The sequence below is a fragment of the Canis lupus genome, chromosome 2 (assembly GCF_011100685.1).
Source record: "Canis lupus familiaris isolate Mischka breed German Shepherd chromosome 2, alternate assembly UU_Cfam_GSD_1.0, whole genome shotgun sequence".
Classification (NCBI taxonomy): Eukaryota; Metazoa; Chordata; class Mammalia; order Carnivora; family Canidae; genus Canis; species Canis lupus.
In genome coordinates, this window is record NC_049223.1 from 12815464 (window position 1) to 12834829 (window position 19366).

At 36.7% G+C, this 19366-nt stretch overlaps 1 protein-coding gene across 16 annotated transcripts in view; it reads left to right on the forward strand.

The window, feature by feature from the left end:
• ARHGAP12 (Rho GTPase activating protein 12) overlaps positions 1-19366 on the forward strand; it is a 155102-nt gene that overhangs the window by 14811 nt on the left and 120925 nt on the right. For 14 of the 16 annotated variants that reach the window (XR_005355203.1, XM_038529875.1, XM_038529886.1 and 11 more), the window contains exons 2-3: positions 2037-2072; positions 3738-4489. Coding sequence is in view for 15 of the 16 variants with exons in the window: in XM_038529875.1 (XP_038385803.1) it covers positions 3815-4489 (675 nt within the window). In the remaining variant the exon portion in view is untranslated. Of the gene's footprint in view, positions 1-2036; positions 2073-3230; positions 3361-3737; positions 4490-19366 lie in introns of those variants that run through there. The other 2 variants (XM_038529877.1, XM_038529888.1) reach the window with 2 other exon arrangements.

Consider the following 19366-nt stretch of genomic DNA (forward strand, 5'->3'; position numbering starts at 1 on the left):
ACTGCAGGAGAGTTGCATTCTGAGTGTTATAGTTGGGGGAGTAAGATTCTAAACAAAATACTTGAGAGGGTAAGATAGGATAAAGAGTGCTAGTCTAGAGAGAAGAATCCCCAAGTTTGGAAAATAGAGAAAGAAAGAAGCAAATGAAAACTTAAACAAGTAAATTTTTTTTAACATAGCTTATGATAAAATTAGGCAACGTAACTTACACATTTGCAGATAATTTTGCCTTAGAGCTGAGTTTCTAGAGCTATCCCACAATTATTTTAATTTTCTTTGAATCCATAGCTTATAATAAGGCTTTTCTTTTTTATTTTATGTAACTTTTCCCAGACCTTGGATTGTGATACATAATTCCTGCTATGTGACTTTCTAGAAGCTTATAATTTTAATAGATTCTTCTAGGGACTTCCCAGTTTCACTCCCCATCTCACCATTCCAGTATTCTAATTAGAAAACTATCTCTGCTCCAATTCTCCTATTCTTATCCCATTGTGTCTACTCTTTATGTTGCCTGCTTTGGGATCCAACACCTTTTATACACAGAAGTTTTTGAATACTCTCCATTTTATTGTCCTTCCAATCTCATTAAAAAAAAAAAAAAAAACTTTAGGTTACATGTCTCATGTTGAACATAGTGAATTGACTACTATATCTTTCCCCCTAACTCCTCCTTCATACTTACCTTTGTAGTCACTGGGCAAGGTGTAGTCGTAAAGCCTGGCAGTGAAACGGACTGAATGTGGCCTGGCTTTTAACCTATTGTTACTGCCCACTGCCCAGCCTCTCTGCTGTTAGCATGACATACAGTTTTCTTGTTACTCTTCATACTTTCCTTTTCTCCATTCCTGTATAACTATCTATGGTGCATTTGAGCTCAGAGATGTTGCTTAAGTTATTTTATTACTTCCTGGAAAGAAAAAAAAAATCACCTGAGGATAAGTACTTCAGTGTGGAATTTTGAAAAGTTGTAGTGAAAAGCTTTTATAAAAAGATTAAAGTGCATAGTGACTAATGTCCTGGTAATGCGTGAAAGAAAAGGCTGAACATTTGGAAGGTTAGACTCTCTGTTTACTGCTACGGGAAAGACCATACAGACTTGGCGGGGGTCTGGGAGAATAGACAGAGGACATAGATTTTGTATATGGTCAGTTTTAGGTACCTATTAGAACACTAAGTGGATTTGGTGGTTGTGGTTCAGTAGTCTTTTTTAATCTAGAAGAATCTTCCTCCCCTTTTCATTTTTTTATGAAATTAAATTTTTCGAAGATTTTAGGTCTGTTATAGGATGTCTTACACTTTGGAATTGTTTTCTAATAACAGCTTAAGATTTAACATGTTTTTGACAAGAGTACAACTTAGGTAACATTGTGTACATCAATCACATTGGGAGGCATATATCGTCAAGGTTGTCCCACTGTTGGTGTAATCTCTGGTTAAGCTCATGAACCCCAGATTTCTCCTATGTAAAGGTATATTCGTTTGTTTATAAAGATTCCATTTATTTATTTGTATTTGTGTGTGTGTGTGTGAGAGAGAGAGAGAGAGCGCGAGCGACTTAGGCAGAGGGAGAAGCAGACTCCCTACTGGGAGCCTGATGTGGGATTCGTCTATTTATGATCTGTGGGGGAATATGATATGTTAGGACTCCCAATAGCTGTTAGTATTTGTTTTCATTCTCTCCACTCAATACCATAAACTTGAAAACCTGTTCTGTTATTTTAACCATTTTTAAAAAGTTGTTTATCATATTACTAGTAATTTTAAAAGATACCTATTAAAATAAAAAAAAGGGCAGAAATAAAGTTGAAACTATGTGGAAGTGAAGTAGGAGAAGACAGTGGTGAAGTATCCCTTGTTTTTGTACACATTGGAGGGTGGCACTCAACACAATTATGATATATAACATTTTAGCTATTATAAAAAATGGGAGCAGTCCATTACAGCTATTCTAAAACATGAGCAACCTTACATTATTAGCCTTCTTAAAGCAACCCTGGTTAAAGTTAATGAAGTTTATTATTTTTTTTTTGTAGGTTTAAATGTAATACTGGATATTTATTTCTTTTAAGGTAAGTTTTTTTATTTTTAATTTTTTGGAAATGTTACTATATTTGTTATCCGAGTAGTTTGTCTAGAAAGTAAATTTCTGTTACTAAAATTTATCGCTAATTTATCACCTAGGCTTATGGGCTTTGTTTATCATAGGTAAGAAAATTGTCTTCAGGGGAATAATGGTTAACTGCACATATAGCACATCTTATGTTTTGTAGTTGGGTGCTGAAGAAAAATTGGTAGATTGTCATGGGACCTCGGGTTTATACATTTCTAGTACATCTCAGTATTCAGAATTGCTTAGGTTTGTCTTAGGATCCTTTAGCTTTGGGTTGAATATTAGTTTCTTAGGGCTGCTGTAACAAAGTGTCACACACTGGGTGACTTAAAACAATAGAAACTTTCTCTCTTTCCGTTCTGGAGGCTAGATGTTCAAAATAAAGGCATTGGCAGGGCTGTGCTCCCTCTATGAAGGCCTTAGGAAATGATCCTTCCTTGCTTCTTCCTAGCTTGTGGTAGCTGCTGGCAGTCCTTGGGGTTCCTTGCTTCACTCCAAATTCTGCCTCTGTCTGCACATGGCATCTTCCCTCTGTGTGTGTCCTTTCCCTGCCTCCAAATCCCCCTCTCCTTATAAAAAACACCAGTTGTAGATTTTTGGTCCTAGCCTAATCATGTATGACCTCATCTGCAAAGGTCCTATTTCCAAATAAGGTCACATTCACAAGTCCTGAGTTAGGACTTACACATAAGTTTTTTAGGAAACAGAGTTCATCACAATACATTTGTGGTTGGGTCTTGACTTGAGGTGTAGCAATATCAAGATGCTGTGATCACTTTGATTCTTGAGTACTAAACTACTTTGGAATTCGTGTAGAAATAAAAATGAATCAGATTTCTCAAGCCAATTTAGGACTGTTTTTATAATAGACTTTGAGTGGCAGAAGGGGGTGAGAATTTTTAACATATATAAATAAAAGGACTGGTTATTTCTCTGCATTTGTGGGATTCAGTCTGACAAGAATTGTGGCCCTCCTGAGGTAGAAATAAGAGGGGAAACAGAGTAAACTAGGAATTTCTTCTTTCCTTTGTGTGCATACTTTTCCTAACAATAACAGTGTTGTCCTTTTTATTTATGTTAGGAAAGGAAACTTGTATAGTTGGATAACCTTTTTTAAGCTCTTTAATATTCTTGACTATATTAGAAAAAAAAAAGAGTACAATGTTATTGAAATCAACATCACCTTCAAAGAAGGTCTTAGATAAGCCAACCTAGCCCAGCGAACCTGGCTTGGAACCTGGCCCTTGGTAAGTGCCTAATACATATTTGTTATTAGTGAGCCTTTCTAAGAAAGTGAAGGAGGTTTGAGGTAGTCATGAAAAGAAGGAAAGATCTCCATCTTATTTTCTAGACATTTTTCTTTCTGGCTGGTTAGGGTACTTACTGTTCCAGTAATTGGTTTGGTTTTGTTTATAAATGACTAGAAAATATAGTTATAGTTTGAGTGTTCTTAATATAGGACGGTATATATATGATATTAGACTCATGTTTAGTTTCTGGGATTTGAGATTTGAAGGTGATATTCTCAAATGCCTTGTAGTTTAAGATGCTTGTGATTAAATCTTAAAAATCCAGGCTGTGTTAACATTTTCTTCATTCTCTTCCTCTATTTAAATAAAAATAGCTCTATTAATCCAACAAGCTGTAAAGTCATAATGTGGCATACCATCCTGTTTGAAAGGTGAACATTATTGAATAAAAATGGCTGACAGAAGTGGGAAGATTATTCCAGGACAAGTGTATATTGAAGTGGAGTATGATTATGAATATGAAGCCAAGGACAGAAAGATTGTGATAAAACAAGGGGAACGATATATCTTGGTGAAAAAGACCAATGATGACTGGTGGCAAGTTAAACCAGATGAGAATTCCAAGGCATTTTATGTGCCAGCCCAGTATGTCAAGGAGGTCACCCGCAAAGCTCTCATGCCGCCTGTTAAACAGGCAGTTGGACTACCAAATAATTCTATGAAAATGATACAGAGTCTCCATCTTCAGAGGTCAACTGAAAATGTGAACAAACTGCCTGAGCTTTCAAGTTTTGGAAAGCCATCGTCTGTTCAAGGAACAGGTCTTACTCGTGATGCAAATCAGAATTTTGGACCCAACTATAATCCAGGTCAGACAGTGAACCTAAGCCTGGACCTGACCCATAATAATGGAAAGTTTAACAGTGACTCACATTCTCCTAAAGTTTCTGGCCAGAATAGGACGCGCTTATTTGGTCACTCTCCTGGTCCGGAGTTCTTGGATGTAGAGAAAACTAGCTTCTCTCAGGAACAGTCTTGTGATTCAGCAGGAGAAGGCTCGGAAAGAGTACATCAGGATTCTGAGTCTGGTGATGAACTTAGCAGCAGCTCCACTGAACAAATAAGGGTAAGATGGAAAGTAGAATGATGGATACTTACACCGCTGTAACAAAAATACTACAGGTTTCATTTAAAATCTTTGTAGGATAGGAATTGTTCATTTTGCTTTGTTTTTAGAATACACAGGTTCTATCCTGATTTAGTGAGATGGAGAATAGTATAATAACTTGTGCGTTCATAACGGTTGACCTTACGGTTTCCATAATTCTTACACTTTTATAGGGCTGGAATTATATAGGCTAGAACTTACAGGGCTGAACTTTATATGTGGAAAAGGATTTTTTTTCTCTCTGTTGATCCTGCATAGGACTGAAAGGGTTTACTTATCCAGTGAAGATATTTCTTTTACTAGACAAAGTTTGTTTTCTAACTATACTCGTTTTGACTTGTTTCTGATAAGTTTTCAGGTAATAATGAGTATATGGGGAAAGATACCCATGGAATGTTAGCTACTTATTCTTTGAAACTGGTTTATTAACCTTGAATATTTAAAAAAATAGAGCTCACAAATCTTTGCCTTCATTCATGTACTTTTGTGTCTTATGTTGTCTAAATATACACACTTGCTTTCTTGGAACATTATCCTGAAAAATATTTTGTGTCCATGGTTTGATTTCTTTCCCCCCTTTACCTAACTTTATTTTAAAATAGTTAATGCCATTTTCTCAAGTCAAGTGAAATAATCTTAAAAGCAAACACAGGAAATTGAACTTGAATGTATGTGGATAAGTCTAATAATTTTAAGTGAAATTGAAAATTGACAAATTTTTGGCCTAAAGTTCTGTTGTAAGATTTATTCATCAAGTCATTAATTGTGAGGCTGCTCTTAGGTGTGATCTGATTGTGATGAAAGTAGTTTGTTCTTCCTATAGCTTTTAATTTTTCTTGTGACATTTTTGAACAAAAGGAAAAGGAGAGATTTTCTATTTTTTTTTTTAAATTTTTTATTTATTTATGACCGTCACACACAGAGAGAGAGGCAGAGACACAGGCAGAGGGAGAGGGAGAAGCAGGCTCCGTGCACCGGGAGCCCGACGTGGGATTCGATCCCGGGTCTCCAGGATCGTGCCCTGGGCCAAAGGCAGGCGCCAAACCGCTGCGCCACCCAGGGATCCCAAGGAGAGATTTTCAAGAAAAACTTTTGATGTTTGCGACGGAGGCAGTTATATGATGGTGCTGTCAGTTTACCATCATGTGTCTTAGCAGGCTTTTATTTCTTTAGTCTTTATGTGATACTTTGACACAGAATATTTACTGTTACCTGGAATTTTTCTGTTCATGTTCCTTACTGAACCTGAAGGACCTGGGAAAGATGTGTTCTCTATTACTGATAGTCATCACTGTTTTGCACACTTCAGATTATGTTTTATATTTAGGTACATTAGTAATTCTGGGTTCTGTTCATCATGCTCATCTTAAATTCACTGCATGGAAGTTCATGGCTCCTAACCTCTCCTGAGCCCTTAACACTGTTTGGAAACCCTGTTAGTTAGGTCTTTCCAGTGAGTTCTTTTCCTAACTCTTTGTGGCAAGCGTTTTAAAATTTTTTCATTTTTTTCAGTTCTCCATTCGCTTGTTTTTCCCTGCCCTCCTCAGATACCCTTGTCTTCTGTCTCAGAGCCTAAATAAAAGCCTTGGGATGGAAACTCTTTGGCTTTGAGGAGGATGTATTGCACATCAGTTGATGGTGCTGGCTTTAGATTTGGATCTGGTTCCATAGTACTTACCAGTTGTGCCATAATTGGGGCAAAATACTTAACCTCTGTGCATTTCAGTTTCCTTATTTCAAAGTCAGGATCACAGGGTTGTTGAGGATTAAGTGGGTAACTATATCTAATACACTTGAACTATGCCTTGTGCATAAATGCATTTTGTTTCTATTACTACTTAATAAATTACTCTCAAGTCCAGTGGCTTAAAACAGTAAACATTATCTCAGAGTTTCTGTGCTCAGGAACACAGAAACAGATTGAGTGGTTTTAAATGCTTATGGTCTCATGAGGCTACAGTCTTAATGAAAGCTTGGCTGGGGTTGGAAAAGCTGCTTCTGAGGTGGCTCACTCACAGGGAGTTAGTCAGTCGTGCCTCTTCACAGGTGCTTGAATGTTGTAGACCAACTTTCCCTCAGAAGGAGCAGTCCAAGATGGAACAAGGCATTGTCTTAATAGCCAGAGTCTTAGAAGTCACACACTATCATTTCCTGTTTGGTTACACATTTCAGCTATATTTTGTGTGGGAGGTGACAACATAGGAATCCGAATGTCAGGTGATGAGGATCCCTGGGGGCCATCTTGGAGCTGGCTAGCAATAGTAAATTTTCAGTACAACACTCGTGGTTGTTTCTATTATTACGTCCACCATCAGATCTATAAGTACACCTGTATCAGTAGTCCCCTTTCCCCCTCGTACAGGGCAAACATTGCCTGTCTTATCCAAGGGCAGTCTCCTCAGGTCTGCTTTCTCCCTACCTTTTCACAAACCTTTTGCTAAAGATTTTGCAGCATTGTGCTCATATGGCTTTGTATGACTGATTATTTACCTTATTTTCTCTCTCATCATTTAAATCTGCTCATGTTTTTCCCATTTTAGTAAAGCTCTTCAACAGTACCTTCCCCTCTGAGTGTTACTTTATCACCCTTTCCCTTTACTTGCAACTTCTGGAAAGAGTTGTATATATTTGTTTCTCCACATTTTGTCATTTTCCAATCACTCCTTAACCTATTCTAGTAGGGCTTCTGGCTCCACCATTCTATATAAACTGCTTCTGCTAAAAGGTACTCATTGTCAATAAATTACAGTTGAAAGCATTTATACATAGTGCTATCACCACAGTGAACAAGATTAATAATCACAAGGCAATTTAAAATAATCTTTTATTGAGGCATAGCATACAGTCAAGTGCAATTGTCTTAAATGCATGGCTTGATGGATATGCACTTGTGTATACACTTCCATAACTATAACCTTGAGTCCCTTCCAGCCAATATCCACTCCCTTCCCCTTCATGTCTCTGTTTGGAGACTTTCATTTTTTCTGACTTAAAATGTCATTGGACAATCTGCTTTAATTAAACTTTTCATTTTGAGATGATTGTATATTCATATGCAGTTGTAAGAAATAGTACAGAGAGATCCCTTGTACTCTCTATCCAGTTACCTTCAATGGTAACATTTTGCAAAACTATGCTGTCAAGATATTGGCATTTTTACAGTCTAGATACTGAGTATTTCCATCATCACAAGCATTCTTTATGTTGCCTTTTTATAGCCACATCCTCTTGCCTCCCATCCCTATCCCTCCTTAACCCCTGGCCCCCACTAGTTCGCTCTCCATCTTCATAATTTTGTCATTTTAAAATATTATATAAATGGAAACATGCTATAGACCTTTTGAGATTGGCTTTTCTGAAAATTTAGCATAATCCACACACATACATATATGCAGAGAGAGACAGATTTATTTTTAGGAATTGACTCATGTGATTATGGAGATTGGAAAGTCCAAGATCTGCAGAGTAGGATGGTAGGCGGGAAACCCAGGGAAAAGCCATTGTTGAAATTAAAATTCCAAGGTTAAAAAAAAAAACAAAAACTCCAAGGTTGTTTGCTGGTGGAATTTATTCTTGCTTTGCAGAAATTAGCCTTTTATTCTATTCTGACCTTCAGCTGATTTGATGAGGCCCACCCACATTATGGGGAGCAGTATAATTTACTCAGAGTCCACAGGCTTAAATATTAATTGTACCCTCACAGAAACATCTGAACTAATGTTCCATCAAACACCTGGCCCAGATGAGTTGATACATAAAATTAACCATCACAGTAGGCCTAGATCCTAAATATTTCCTCCTATTTTTTCTAAGTTTATGGATTTCCATTTTGTATTTGATTCATTTTGAGTTTAATTTCTCTGTAAGACCTAAGATTAAGTAAATTAAGGGTTTTTTTTTTTTTTTCTGCCTGTGGATATCTAATTATTATAGTACCATTTGTTGGAAAGGCTACTTCCTCCAGTAAATTGCTTTTGCACTTTTTGTCAAAAATCAATTGGTCACAGTTGTATGGATCTATTTCTAGGTCCTTATTCTGTTTCATTCATATATGTGTCTGTCCCTCAAATATCACACAGCCTTGATTACTGTAGCTATATAATATGTCTTAAAATTTGTAAACCAATTCCTCCCAATTTGTTCTTCAGAATTGTTTTGGTTATTATAGTAGGCTAGATTATAATTCACCAAAGATATTGGGTCCTAATCCCTGGAACATATAAATGTTACCTTTTTAAAGAAGAAGGCCTTTAAAAAAAAGATTTTATTTACTTATTCATGAGAGACGCAGAAAAAGAGGCTAAGACACAGGCAGAGGGAGGAGAAGCAGGCTCCATGCAAGGAGCTTGATGTGGGTCTCTATCCTAGGAATCCAAGATCAGGCCCTGAGCCAAAGGCAGCTGCCCAACCGCTGAACCACCAGGCATCCCAGAAGAAGGTCTTTAAGATATGATTAAGTTAGGATTTTGAGATGAGGACATTATCCTGCAAATCACAGGATATGTCCTTACAAGAGAAAGGCAGGGGGGCATTACACAAAGAGAAGGCTATGTGGAGATGGAGCAGAGAGAGATGTGAAGATGCTGGCATTGAAAATTAGGAGTGATGTGGCCATAAGCCAAGGAATGCTGGCAGCCACCAGAAGTTGGAAGAGCAAAGAACGAATTCTTTCCTAGAGACTCTGGAGGGAGTGCTGCCCTCTGCTCCTTGATGTTAGCCTGCTTTAGACTTCTGGCCTCCAGAACTGTGAAGGAATAATTTTTGTTGTTTTAAACCTGTTTGTGGTAAGTTCCTACAGCGGTCATTGGAAATTACTGCAGCTATTCTAATTCCTTTGTCTCTCCTCATACATTTTAGAATATCCATATCCATAAAACATCTTGCTGGTTTGTGTCTCCATTTATTTATCTAATTTGATTTTTTTCATCAGCATTTTGTAGTTTTCAGTAAAAGGCTTATGCTTGTTTTTTATACTTACACCAAGTATTTAAATTTTTTAGAGTGATTGTAAGTGATACTGTGTTTTTAATTTTGGTGTTTACATATTTGTTGCTAGTATATAGAAATACAGTTTGTTTTTTTAAAGATCTTATTTTTAAGTAATCTTTACACCCAGTGTGGGGCTTGAACATTGAACATACAGCACTGAGATCAAAAGTCCCATGCTCTACCAACTGAGCCAGCCAGGCATCCTTTGGTTGATTTGTTTTTATTATTATTTTTGAACTTTCTTTTTTAAAAACACTTCCAGATTCACAGAAATATTGTGAAGAAATTATAGACTTCCAGTATACTCCACACATGGTTTTCACTATTATTGACATATTAGTATGATTCATTTGTCATAATTAATGAATTAGTATTGATACATTACTACCTGAAGTCCTTATTTCATTCAGGATTTCCTTAGTTTTTATCTAATGCTCTTTTTCATTTTTAAGGATCTTTTCTAGAATACCATATTATATTTAGTAGTCGTGTATTCTTAGGCTTCTCTTGGCTTTGATAGTTTTTCAGACTTCCCTTGTTTTTAGTGGCTTTGACAGTTTGGTGGAGTATTGGTTAGGTGTTGTAGAATGACCCTATGTTGGAACCAGCATGAAGTTTTCCTCATGATTGGACTGTAGTTCTAGACTTCTGAGAGGAAGACCACAGAGGCAAAGTGTCATTTTCATCACATCAAGGGTAAATACTACCAATATGATTTATCACTGTTGATATTGACTTTGAACACCTGATGAGGTATTTTAGTCAGATTTTTCCACTGTAAAGTTACCGTTTTCCCTCCCTTCCCACACCATGGTCTTTTTTTTTTTTTTTTTAAGAGTATTTATTTATTCATGAGAGATAGATAGAGAGAGAGAGAGAGAGAGAGAGAGGGCAAAGCAGGCTCCCTACTGAGCTGGGAGCCCGATGCAGGACTCCATCCTAGGACTCTGGGATCAGGACCTGAGCTGAAGGCAGATGCTTAACTGATTGAGCTACCCAGGTGCCCTACACCATGGTCTTTGGAAAGAAGTTGCTATATGTGGCTCTTAAGTGGAGGAATTATGCCCCACATCTTTAGGGGCACAGTGGAATTATTTTATATGAAAGATTTATTTTATCTTTTATACCATTTTTATTAATTTAGTCATTTATTTATATAAATGTAGATATTTAAATATACCGTGGATTTTGATCCAATACTACTATATTTTGTTGCTCAATTATTTCAGCTTTGGTCACTGAGAACTTTTTCAGGTGTGTGTATGTCTGTTTTAGAGTTTCTTACTTTCTTACTACAAGATGCTCTATTGCTTATCTTCTGTACTTTCTGCCCCAGCCCTAGAATCAACCATTTCTCCAAGGAGTCCCTGTTCCTTTATTGGAAAATGGTGTTAGAAGCCAAGGTTTTGGGTGTAACTGTTGCTACTGCGATATCATTGCTTCAGGGCCCTCTCAGCTGACAGAACAACATAAACATTGGTAGGCTAACCCATATATACACCCAATCTATAATTATTTTCAGTAACCATCTGTATCTATGTTAGGCTAAACCTGGGTTCATATTGATATCTTCAGCTCTGTAATCTGTTACTGCATGAATCATTACTTATCTATAAAATTCTGTCCCAGCATTGAAAAATGTGGCTTCCACTGTTCACTGTTTGCATAATTGTTCAGTTCCAGTATAGGTGTATAGGAGTATCAGAATTGCTAACTCATATACCTATTGAAAGAACTTTATTAAATAGCATATAGAACTTTATGTGCAGTTCTTCTTTAGTTTTACAGACTCATTTTTACAGTTTCTTTGATCAGTACCCCACCACCCCTCTGCATCTGATTTGGTGAGGTTGCATACATATGTAACAGGTTTTTAAAAAAAAAAACTTCTTTATCTTAGAACATGTGTGCATGAGCTGAGAAAGGGACAGAGGGAGAGAATCTCAAGCAGAGTCCACTTGGAGTGTGGAGCCAGACTCAGTGTCCAATCCCATGATCTGAGATCATGACCTGAGCAGAAACCGAGTTGGGCATTCAACTGACTGAGCCACTGAGGTGTAACCAATTTTGAGTTAATTCTTGTAAAAGGTGGAAGGTTTTTGCTTAGGTTCTTTATGTGTGTATGTATCTCTAGATCTTCAATTGTACCCACTGTTTTTGGAAGACTTTCTCTATTGAATTGCCTTTGTTCCTTTGTCAATAGTCAGTTGACTATTTTTGTGTATATATTTCTGGGCTCTTTATTTTGTTTCATTGATCTATGTGTCATTCTTTTGCTAATAACATGCTGTGTGGATTAATGTAGTTTTATGGTAAATGTTGAAACAAAGTGTGTGTCTTCTGGCTTTATTGTTCTTCAATATTGTGTTGGCTATTCTAGATCTTTTGCCTTTCTGGATTAAGTTTAGATTAAGTTTGTTATCTATAAAAGAGTTTATTGGGATTTTGATTAGAATTGTGGTGAATTTATAGATCAAGTTGGGAAGAATTGACCTTTTTGAGTCTTCCAGTCAATGGACAAAGAATATGTGCTCATTTATTTAGACTTGCTTTTGATTTATTTCCTTGCCATTTTGTAGTTTTGTGTACCTTTTAATTTCACTTCATTATCCCTCTCTCCTCCCCAGCCCCAAATAACCTTTAATCTGCTTTCTATTTCTATAAATTTTCCTATTCTGAACATTTAATTTTAGTGGAATCATATAATATGTAGTCTTTTGTGACTGGCTTCTTTCACTTAGCCAGTGTTTTCAATGTTCAGCCACGTCGTAGCATGTATCAGTAGTTCATTTTTTCTTATGATAGAATAATCATCTATTGTTTATCCATCCATCACTTTTTGGGCATTTTGGTTGTTTCCACCTTTTTGCTACTGTTGTAAATCACTTGTGTACACTTTTTTAAAAGATTTTTTTATTAAAAAAATTTTATTTACTAGAGAGAGAACATGTATGAGGGATAGTTAGGGACAGGCAGACTCTGTGATGAGTGGAGAGGCCAACAGGAGCTAGATCCCACCGTCTTGAGATCATGACCTCAGCCTAATCAAGAGTTGGATGGAGCCCCTTGTGTACAAGTTTTGTGTAGATATATGTTTTTATTTCTCTTGGGTAAATACCTTGGAGTGGAATTGCTAGGTGATAGAGTAACTCTTTAACTGTTTGAGGAACTGTGAGACCATTTTACATTCCCAGCATCAGTGTTTGAGAGTTTAACTTTTTCCATATCCTCTTTAATCCTGGTCCGTATCTGACTTTTTGATCACAGCTATCCTACTGAGTGTGAAGTGGTATCACAGTGTGGCTTTGATTTAACATGATTAACGATGCTGAGTATCTTTTCATATGTTCATTGACTGTATATTTTCTTTGGAGAAATATCTGTTCAGATTCTTTGCCTATTATTATTATTATTATTATTGAATTGTAAGAGTTTTTTTTTTTTACATAGTCTAGATATAGGTCCCTTACCAAATATGATTTGCAATATTTTCTCACATTCTGTGGGTTGTATTCTCATTTTCTTGATAATGTCCTTTTTTTAAAAAAAAAAAAAAGATTTATTTGAAAGAAGAGTGAGAGCATGAGCTGGCATGGGGAGGAGCAGAGGGAGTGGGAGAAACAGGCTCCCCGCTGAGCAGGGAGCCATACTTGGGACTCAATCCCAGGACCCTAGGATCATGACCTGAGGTGAAGGCAGACACTTAACTGACTGAGCCACCCAGGTGCCCTGATAATGTCCTTTTAAGTAGCAATTTTTAATTTGATTAAGTCCAGTTTACCTATTTTTTTTCCTTTTGTTGCTTGTACTTTTGGTGTCTTTTCTAAGACTCCATTGCTAAGTATGAGGTCAAGAAGATTCAGTCCTATATTATCTGCCAGCAGTTTTGCCATTTTTAGCTCTTATATTTAGTTTTGATCCATTTTGAGTTCATTTTTATGTCTGGTATAAAGTAAGGGCCCAACTCGATTTTTTTGTATGTAGCTATCAAGTTGTTCCAGGACCATTTGTTGAAAAGACTATTTTTCCCTTCAATGAATGGTCTTGGCACCTTCATGGAAAACCAGGTGACCATAGACACATGTTTATTTCTGGACTGTCAGCTCTGTTGATTTATATGTGCATCTTTATGCCTACTAGACTGTCTTGATTACTGTTGTTTTGAAAGTGCAGAGTGTTATTCTTCCTATTTTATTATTCTTCTTTAAAAGTATTTTTTCTTTCTGGTCCTTTGCAATTCTATGTGGATTTTAGAATCACCTTGTTAATTTCTACAACTGCAGCTGGGAGTCTGTGGGAGTCTGTTAAAGGTTGGCTTAGGTCTGTAGATCAACTGGGGGAATGATGCCATTTTAACAATGTTAATGTTTCTCAGGGCAAATATAGTGGTGCTGAATTCTCTGTTTTGTTTGTTAAAGAAAGTGTTTATTTCTGCTTCATTTTGCTGGATAATTTCTTTGGATACAGAAATTTTTGTTGGTGATTTTTTTTTTCTTTCAACACTTAAATTATTTCACCTACTCTCTTTGCATCATTTCTGATGAAAAATATGTTGTAATTCTTACTCTGTTCCTCAACATTTTAGGTGTTTTTTTTTCATATGGTTTCTTTCATGCTTTTCTCTTCAGCTTTGTTTTTTTGCAGTTTGTGTATGATATGCCATTCTATAGATTTTTTTTTTGATACTTATCCTGTTTTCATTTTGGGACCTTTCTTTTGACATATCTTGTGCTCATTGATTCTTTCCCAGCGTGTCCACTCTAGTGATAATCCCATCAAAGCCATTTTCTATTTTTGAGTGTTTTAACTTCTGGAATTTCTTTTTGATTCTGTCTTAACTTTTCCATCTCTCTGCTTACATTACTTGTTTTTGAATGTTATCTTTTATAATTCTTAAGATATTAATAATATTTATTTTAAATTCCTTGACAATTCTAAAATCTAGGCCATGTCTGATACTTGCTTTATCTCTTCAAATATTTTCTTGCCTTTTGCCATATCTTCTGATTTTTTTGTCGAAAGCCAGACTTGTGCTATTGTGTAATGGGAACTGAAGTAAATAGACCTTTAGTGTAGTGAGGTGTTAGACTAATCTGGCTAGAAATTAAATTGTGTTTAATGTTTGCTGTGGTTTTAGGTACCAGAGGCTTTAAATTTCTCACGTATCCATGTTTGGGGGCTTTTCTAGGAGTTTCTCATTAATGTCTGGTTCCCCACTAAGTCTCCCTGCTCTCTCCCTGGCTTGGAGGGGTTGGACACCTCATTATTTGGTCCACATAGATTCCACTAACACATTGGGTTAGAGGAAGACTTCTTTGCCACTTGGCAGTAGTGAAAATTTTGATTCTCCCAGGAGGCTGTGTGTGTGTGTGTGTGTGTGTGTGTGTGTGTGTGTGTATTGGCTCTGGAGGATGCCTTATTACTCTCTGTCAATGACTGTCCTGGTTCCCTTGCCTTCTCTGATACCACTTCTGTGAGAGTTTTGGGGTGCCTTGTAAACGCCTGGCAAGAGTGTAAATCTAGGTTACCTGTTTGCCATTGCTGGCAAAGAATGGTGGGCTGTGGGGTTACTCCTGTAGCATTTTGCTTTTGTAGGGTGGTTATGTAAAAAACTTGCCAGGTCTTCCCTTTTTTTTTGGTGCTTTTGCTAGACAGAGCAGGAATTTGTTGGGACTTTTTGGTCTGTGTTAGTGTTTCTGGTTTTTGCTAACTTCCCCCTTTAGATCTGGGATATATGAAGCCAAAATTAAACACAGGAAACCACTACCATGTTGTTTGGGTCCTGAGGCTACTGGTTGGAGTAGCCAACCTCTCTACCTCTCAGTCTTCATGTATGTGTGTATGTTTTAATGATTTAATAATAATAATGCCTAATCCTTTTCACCCATCCCCCTGCCTTCTCCCCTCTGGAAATCACCAGTTCTCTGTATTTATGAGTCTGTTTCTGGTTTGTTTGTTCATTTGTTTTGCTTTTTAATTCTGCATATAAGTGAAATCATATGATATTTGTGTTTCTCTGGCTTATTTCATTTATTGTTATATGCTCTATCTATATTGTCATAAATGACAAGTCTCATTCTTTTCTTATGGCTGGGTAATATTCCAGTGTAGGTATTTGTGTATACACCACATCTTCTTTATCCTTTCATCTATTGACGGATACATGTGTTCTTGCGTTTGTTTTATATTATGTCCCATGGTTTTATTTGTGCTTAGTGTGAGGAATAGGGAAAGGTACATATACTCTTCCCCAGAATTGGAACTGATTAATAAGTTTTCAGTGGTACTTTTAAAGTTTTAATTTCCTTGGGGATCCCTGGGTGGCTCAGCGGTTTAGCACCTGCCTTTGGCCCAGGGTGCGATCCTGGAGTTCTGGGATCGAGTCCCACGTTGGGCTCCCGGCATGGAGCCTGCTTCTCCCTCCTTCTGTGTCTCTGCCTTCTCTCTCTCTCTCTCTCTCTCTATCATAAATAAATAAATCAATCTTTAAAAAAAGTATTAATTTCTTTGATCTCTCAACAGTCTTATTAGTCTTGTCACCTATGGGATGTCCTCTCATCATAAGTTTCCATCACATCCTGTGCTCCTCCTTTGTTGAACTCACTACATTTATGATTATTTTCTTCCTTCTTGCTAATTAGTTTGTAATCTCCAGGTCATGCTAGTTATTATACCTTGTCTATACACCAAGTACCTAGTATAGTACCTGGCACATAATAGATAGCCTAAATGCTTCTGGAATGATGACCAGTGGTTAGCCACAAAGGGGCTTGGAGTCAAAGGGGAAAAGGAAACCTAGATTAATGTCCCAGTAGAGATGCAGGTTTTTCTGTTTGAAAAACAGTAACCTGGAAGTGCTGTGACTCTTGCCTACAGCATAGGTTTTGTCAAAGAATACTATTAGGGAGATGGAATTGGAGGTAAAAAATTACAACTCAATACTGAGATTCCAAAATTTGAGTAAAAAACTATAAAATTCAGTTTGGCCCTTCACTCCCAGTAAAGTGGATGAATCATGTTTATTGTCCTCCTTAGAGCAACAGGTTTTTAGGTCATTTCAGAGTTTATACTAATGGTTGATGAGAATATGAAACTATGAAAATCAGTATGTTCAGAGCTCTAAACCTTTACACAGCCTAAAAAGGGGGCTTCTGGGTGGCCACTTCGGTTAAGTGTCTGACTTCAGCTTAAGTCATGATCTCAGGGTCCTGGGATTAAGCCCCATGTCAGGCTCTGCACTCAGCAGGGAGTCTGCTTCCTCCCTCAGCTTTACACTACTCACTCTCTCAAATAAATAGATACAAAATCTTTAAAAAAAAAAAAAAAAGCTTTAAAAACTACACACTTTGCTCCTGATGCTCTTTTTGCCCCTCATGATCTCACTAATGCCCCTTTAATATCTCTTACTGGGCTTGAGTATGGGGTTTCCCAGTTCCCTGTAGTTAGAAAGTATGGTCTAATACTGGAGAGTAGGAATGGTATGGTAGACCTTTGTGAGCCTGACAAGATGCCAGGCAGAGAAAGGTCAAAGGTGAAAGGACTGACATCCTGACATAAGTTTAGGAAGGTCAAACAACTCTAAAGCCTAGAATCCTTATTTTTAAAACACAGTATGAATATTTATGAAGATGACCATAAATCTAGAAATGTTTAAGTTCCAGTTTTTTAGGTGTTAGATACATTTATAGAAAGAATGTCTTCATTGACAGTTGTAAGCTAAGGCATTTCTGGTATTTGAAACCCAATCACAATCTGGAAAATGTTATATACAGAACAGTTCCTCAACATTTTGAGGTGTTACTCCTCTCTACTGGATTCACAAAATCAATTCCCTAATTTGTTGCAGATTTATACTTTGTTTCTAAATGAAAAGTATTTAAATATTTATTTTTAGTCTTTCCTTATTCCCAAATTGTGTGGACTGCTATGTAAATGTTTATTGTATTTAAAAATACAAATTAAAGTATACACACAAATATTTATATATTTATGAAGAATTGTGCTGTATGTGTAATTTAACTGTAGGGAACATTTTAAGAACTACGTATTATACAAATAGTATCTGTTATACAAAGAAGAATGCTTGAGGGATGTAATTTTTTAGGCTAATTGGATTTTCTGGTTAATACAGGATTAGGTATAAAAGGTTTCAGTGTTTGTTAGAGATTTTCCTAAATCTGTTTCCACATAGATCATGCTAAATCTAAAAACAGATATAAATTAGCTTTGTGTAGCAACAACTAATAATGTCCCCTGTCATCCAAATCCTTGCTCATTGTATCTTTGTTAAGTCCTCCCCCTGCCACACTGCTGAAACCAAGTCATTATTTAGCCATATGAAGGCAAAATGTTGAAGTTTTAAAACTATTTAGTGTCCTTAACTTCCTTTGTACTTTCCTCCCTGAATGACATCTGGGAAACTCCCATCTTCTCTTTGTTTCCCAAGATTATCTTCTCATCACATCTTTCTCCTTAATCAAAATAGAAGAGAATAATTGTTTTAAAATTTGTTTTTATTTAATTGACTTTTATATTTAGAAAGTCACAGAGCTTGTAGAATTTGATGAAAAAATGTGAACCTTTTTCTCAAGAAATGAACATTTGCATCAAATCTTGTTATAATTTCAAGGCATCCAGAAATCTAGATTCTTCCTTTTTTATTTTTTAGTTTTTTAGAGTGAAAGAGAACGTGTGCACATGCACAAGCAAGGGGCGGGGGAGGGAGAGAGAGGATCTTAAACAGACTCCACCCCCAGCCTGGAGCCCTACATGGGGTTTAGTCTCACAATCCCATAGTTATCACCTGAGCCAAAACCAAGAGTTGGAAGCTTAACTGAGCCCCCCAGGCACCCCCAGAAATGTAGATTCTTAAAGTGAAAGTTTTGAGGAGAGTAATTATGGAATAAAAATTGATAAATCTTCTTTAAGGAAACTTAGGCATGAATGTCTAGGTAGATGGAAATTTGGTAGAGGAGCTAGATTAGCTTGAAATTATATTTGGGTCCAACCCAAAGGCAAAATTGATTCAGGCCTTTTAGGATAACTGATCTTACTAGGTTCCCTCTGGAACAAAGAGCCTGCTCTACTTTAGCATCAGGCCCCTTCCTCCTTAATTGTTTTTGATCTTTTTGAGGATCTAGTGAAAGCCATGAACTATCTTTCTAAGAAAGTACCGGCATTTGCATCAATGCGTACAGTTTTATTGGGCTCACAGTCCACATAAAACTCCTTTTCTGTCCAACTGCTTTCACCTCTTCCCTGACCTTTTCTCACCTTTTTTTTTTTTTCACCTTTTAATTTTCTAAGATAAGTAGGGTCTCTCTTAACTTTCTTCTAAACTTTACCTACCTGTCCTTCTACTTTGTGATTCCTAGTGCATTTGGCCTTATTTTACATTCATTTGCTTTTTTCTGCTTTAATCCTTGTGATTAATCAGAATTTAGCTGTAAGTGGTAGAAACCAACTGTGACTAGGTGAGGCAAAAGGGAATTTGTTGACTCATGTAACCAGACTATGGGAGGGTTTGTTTGTTAGAGCCAGGGCCTAGTTTACTGTAAGGATTCCTTTTATTGCATCTGTCTCTTATCTCTGATTCTGTCTCCATGATGTTATTCTTCTTCCAAACAGACTTCTACATGGCTGTAGACTAGTTTCTAGCAACTGTGGGGCTCACATCCTTAGTTTTTGTATTAGAATATTTTATTTTCTTCTCTTAGTTCTAATTCACAAAATCTCAGAGAAGGAGTCAGGCCTGGCTTGTAACATGTTTGTACTTATGGCCAGGGCATGATTGGGCCCTACCCAAAGTGCATATTTGGAATTTACAGAGAAACTGTTCCCCTAAAG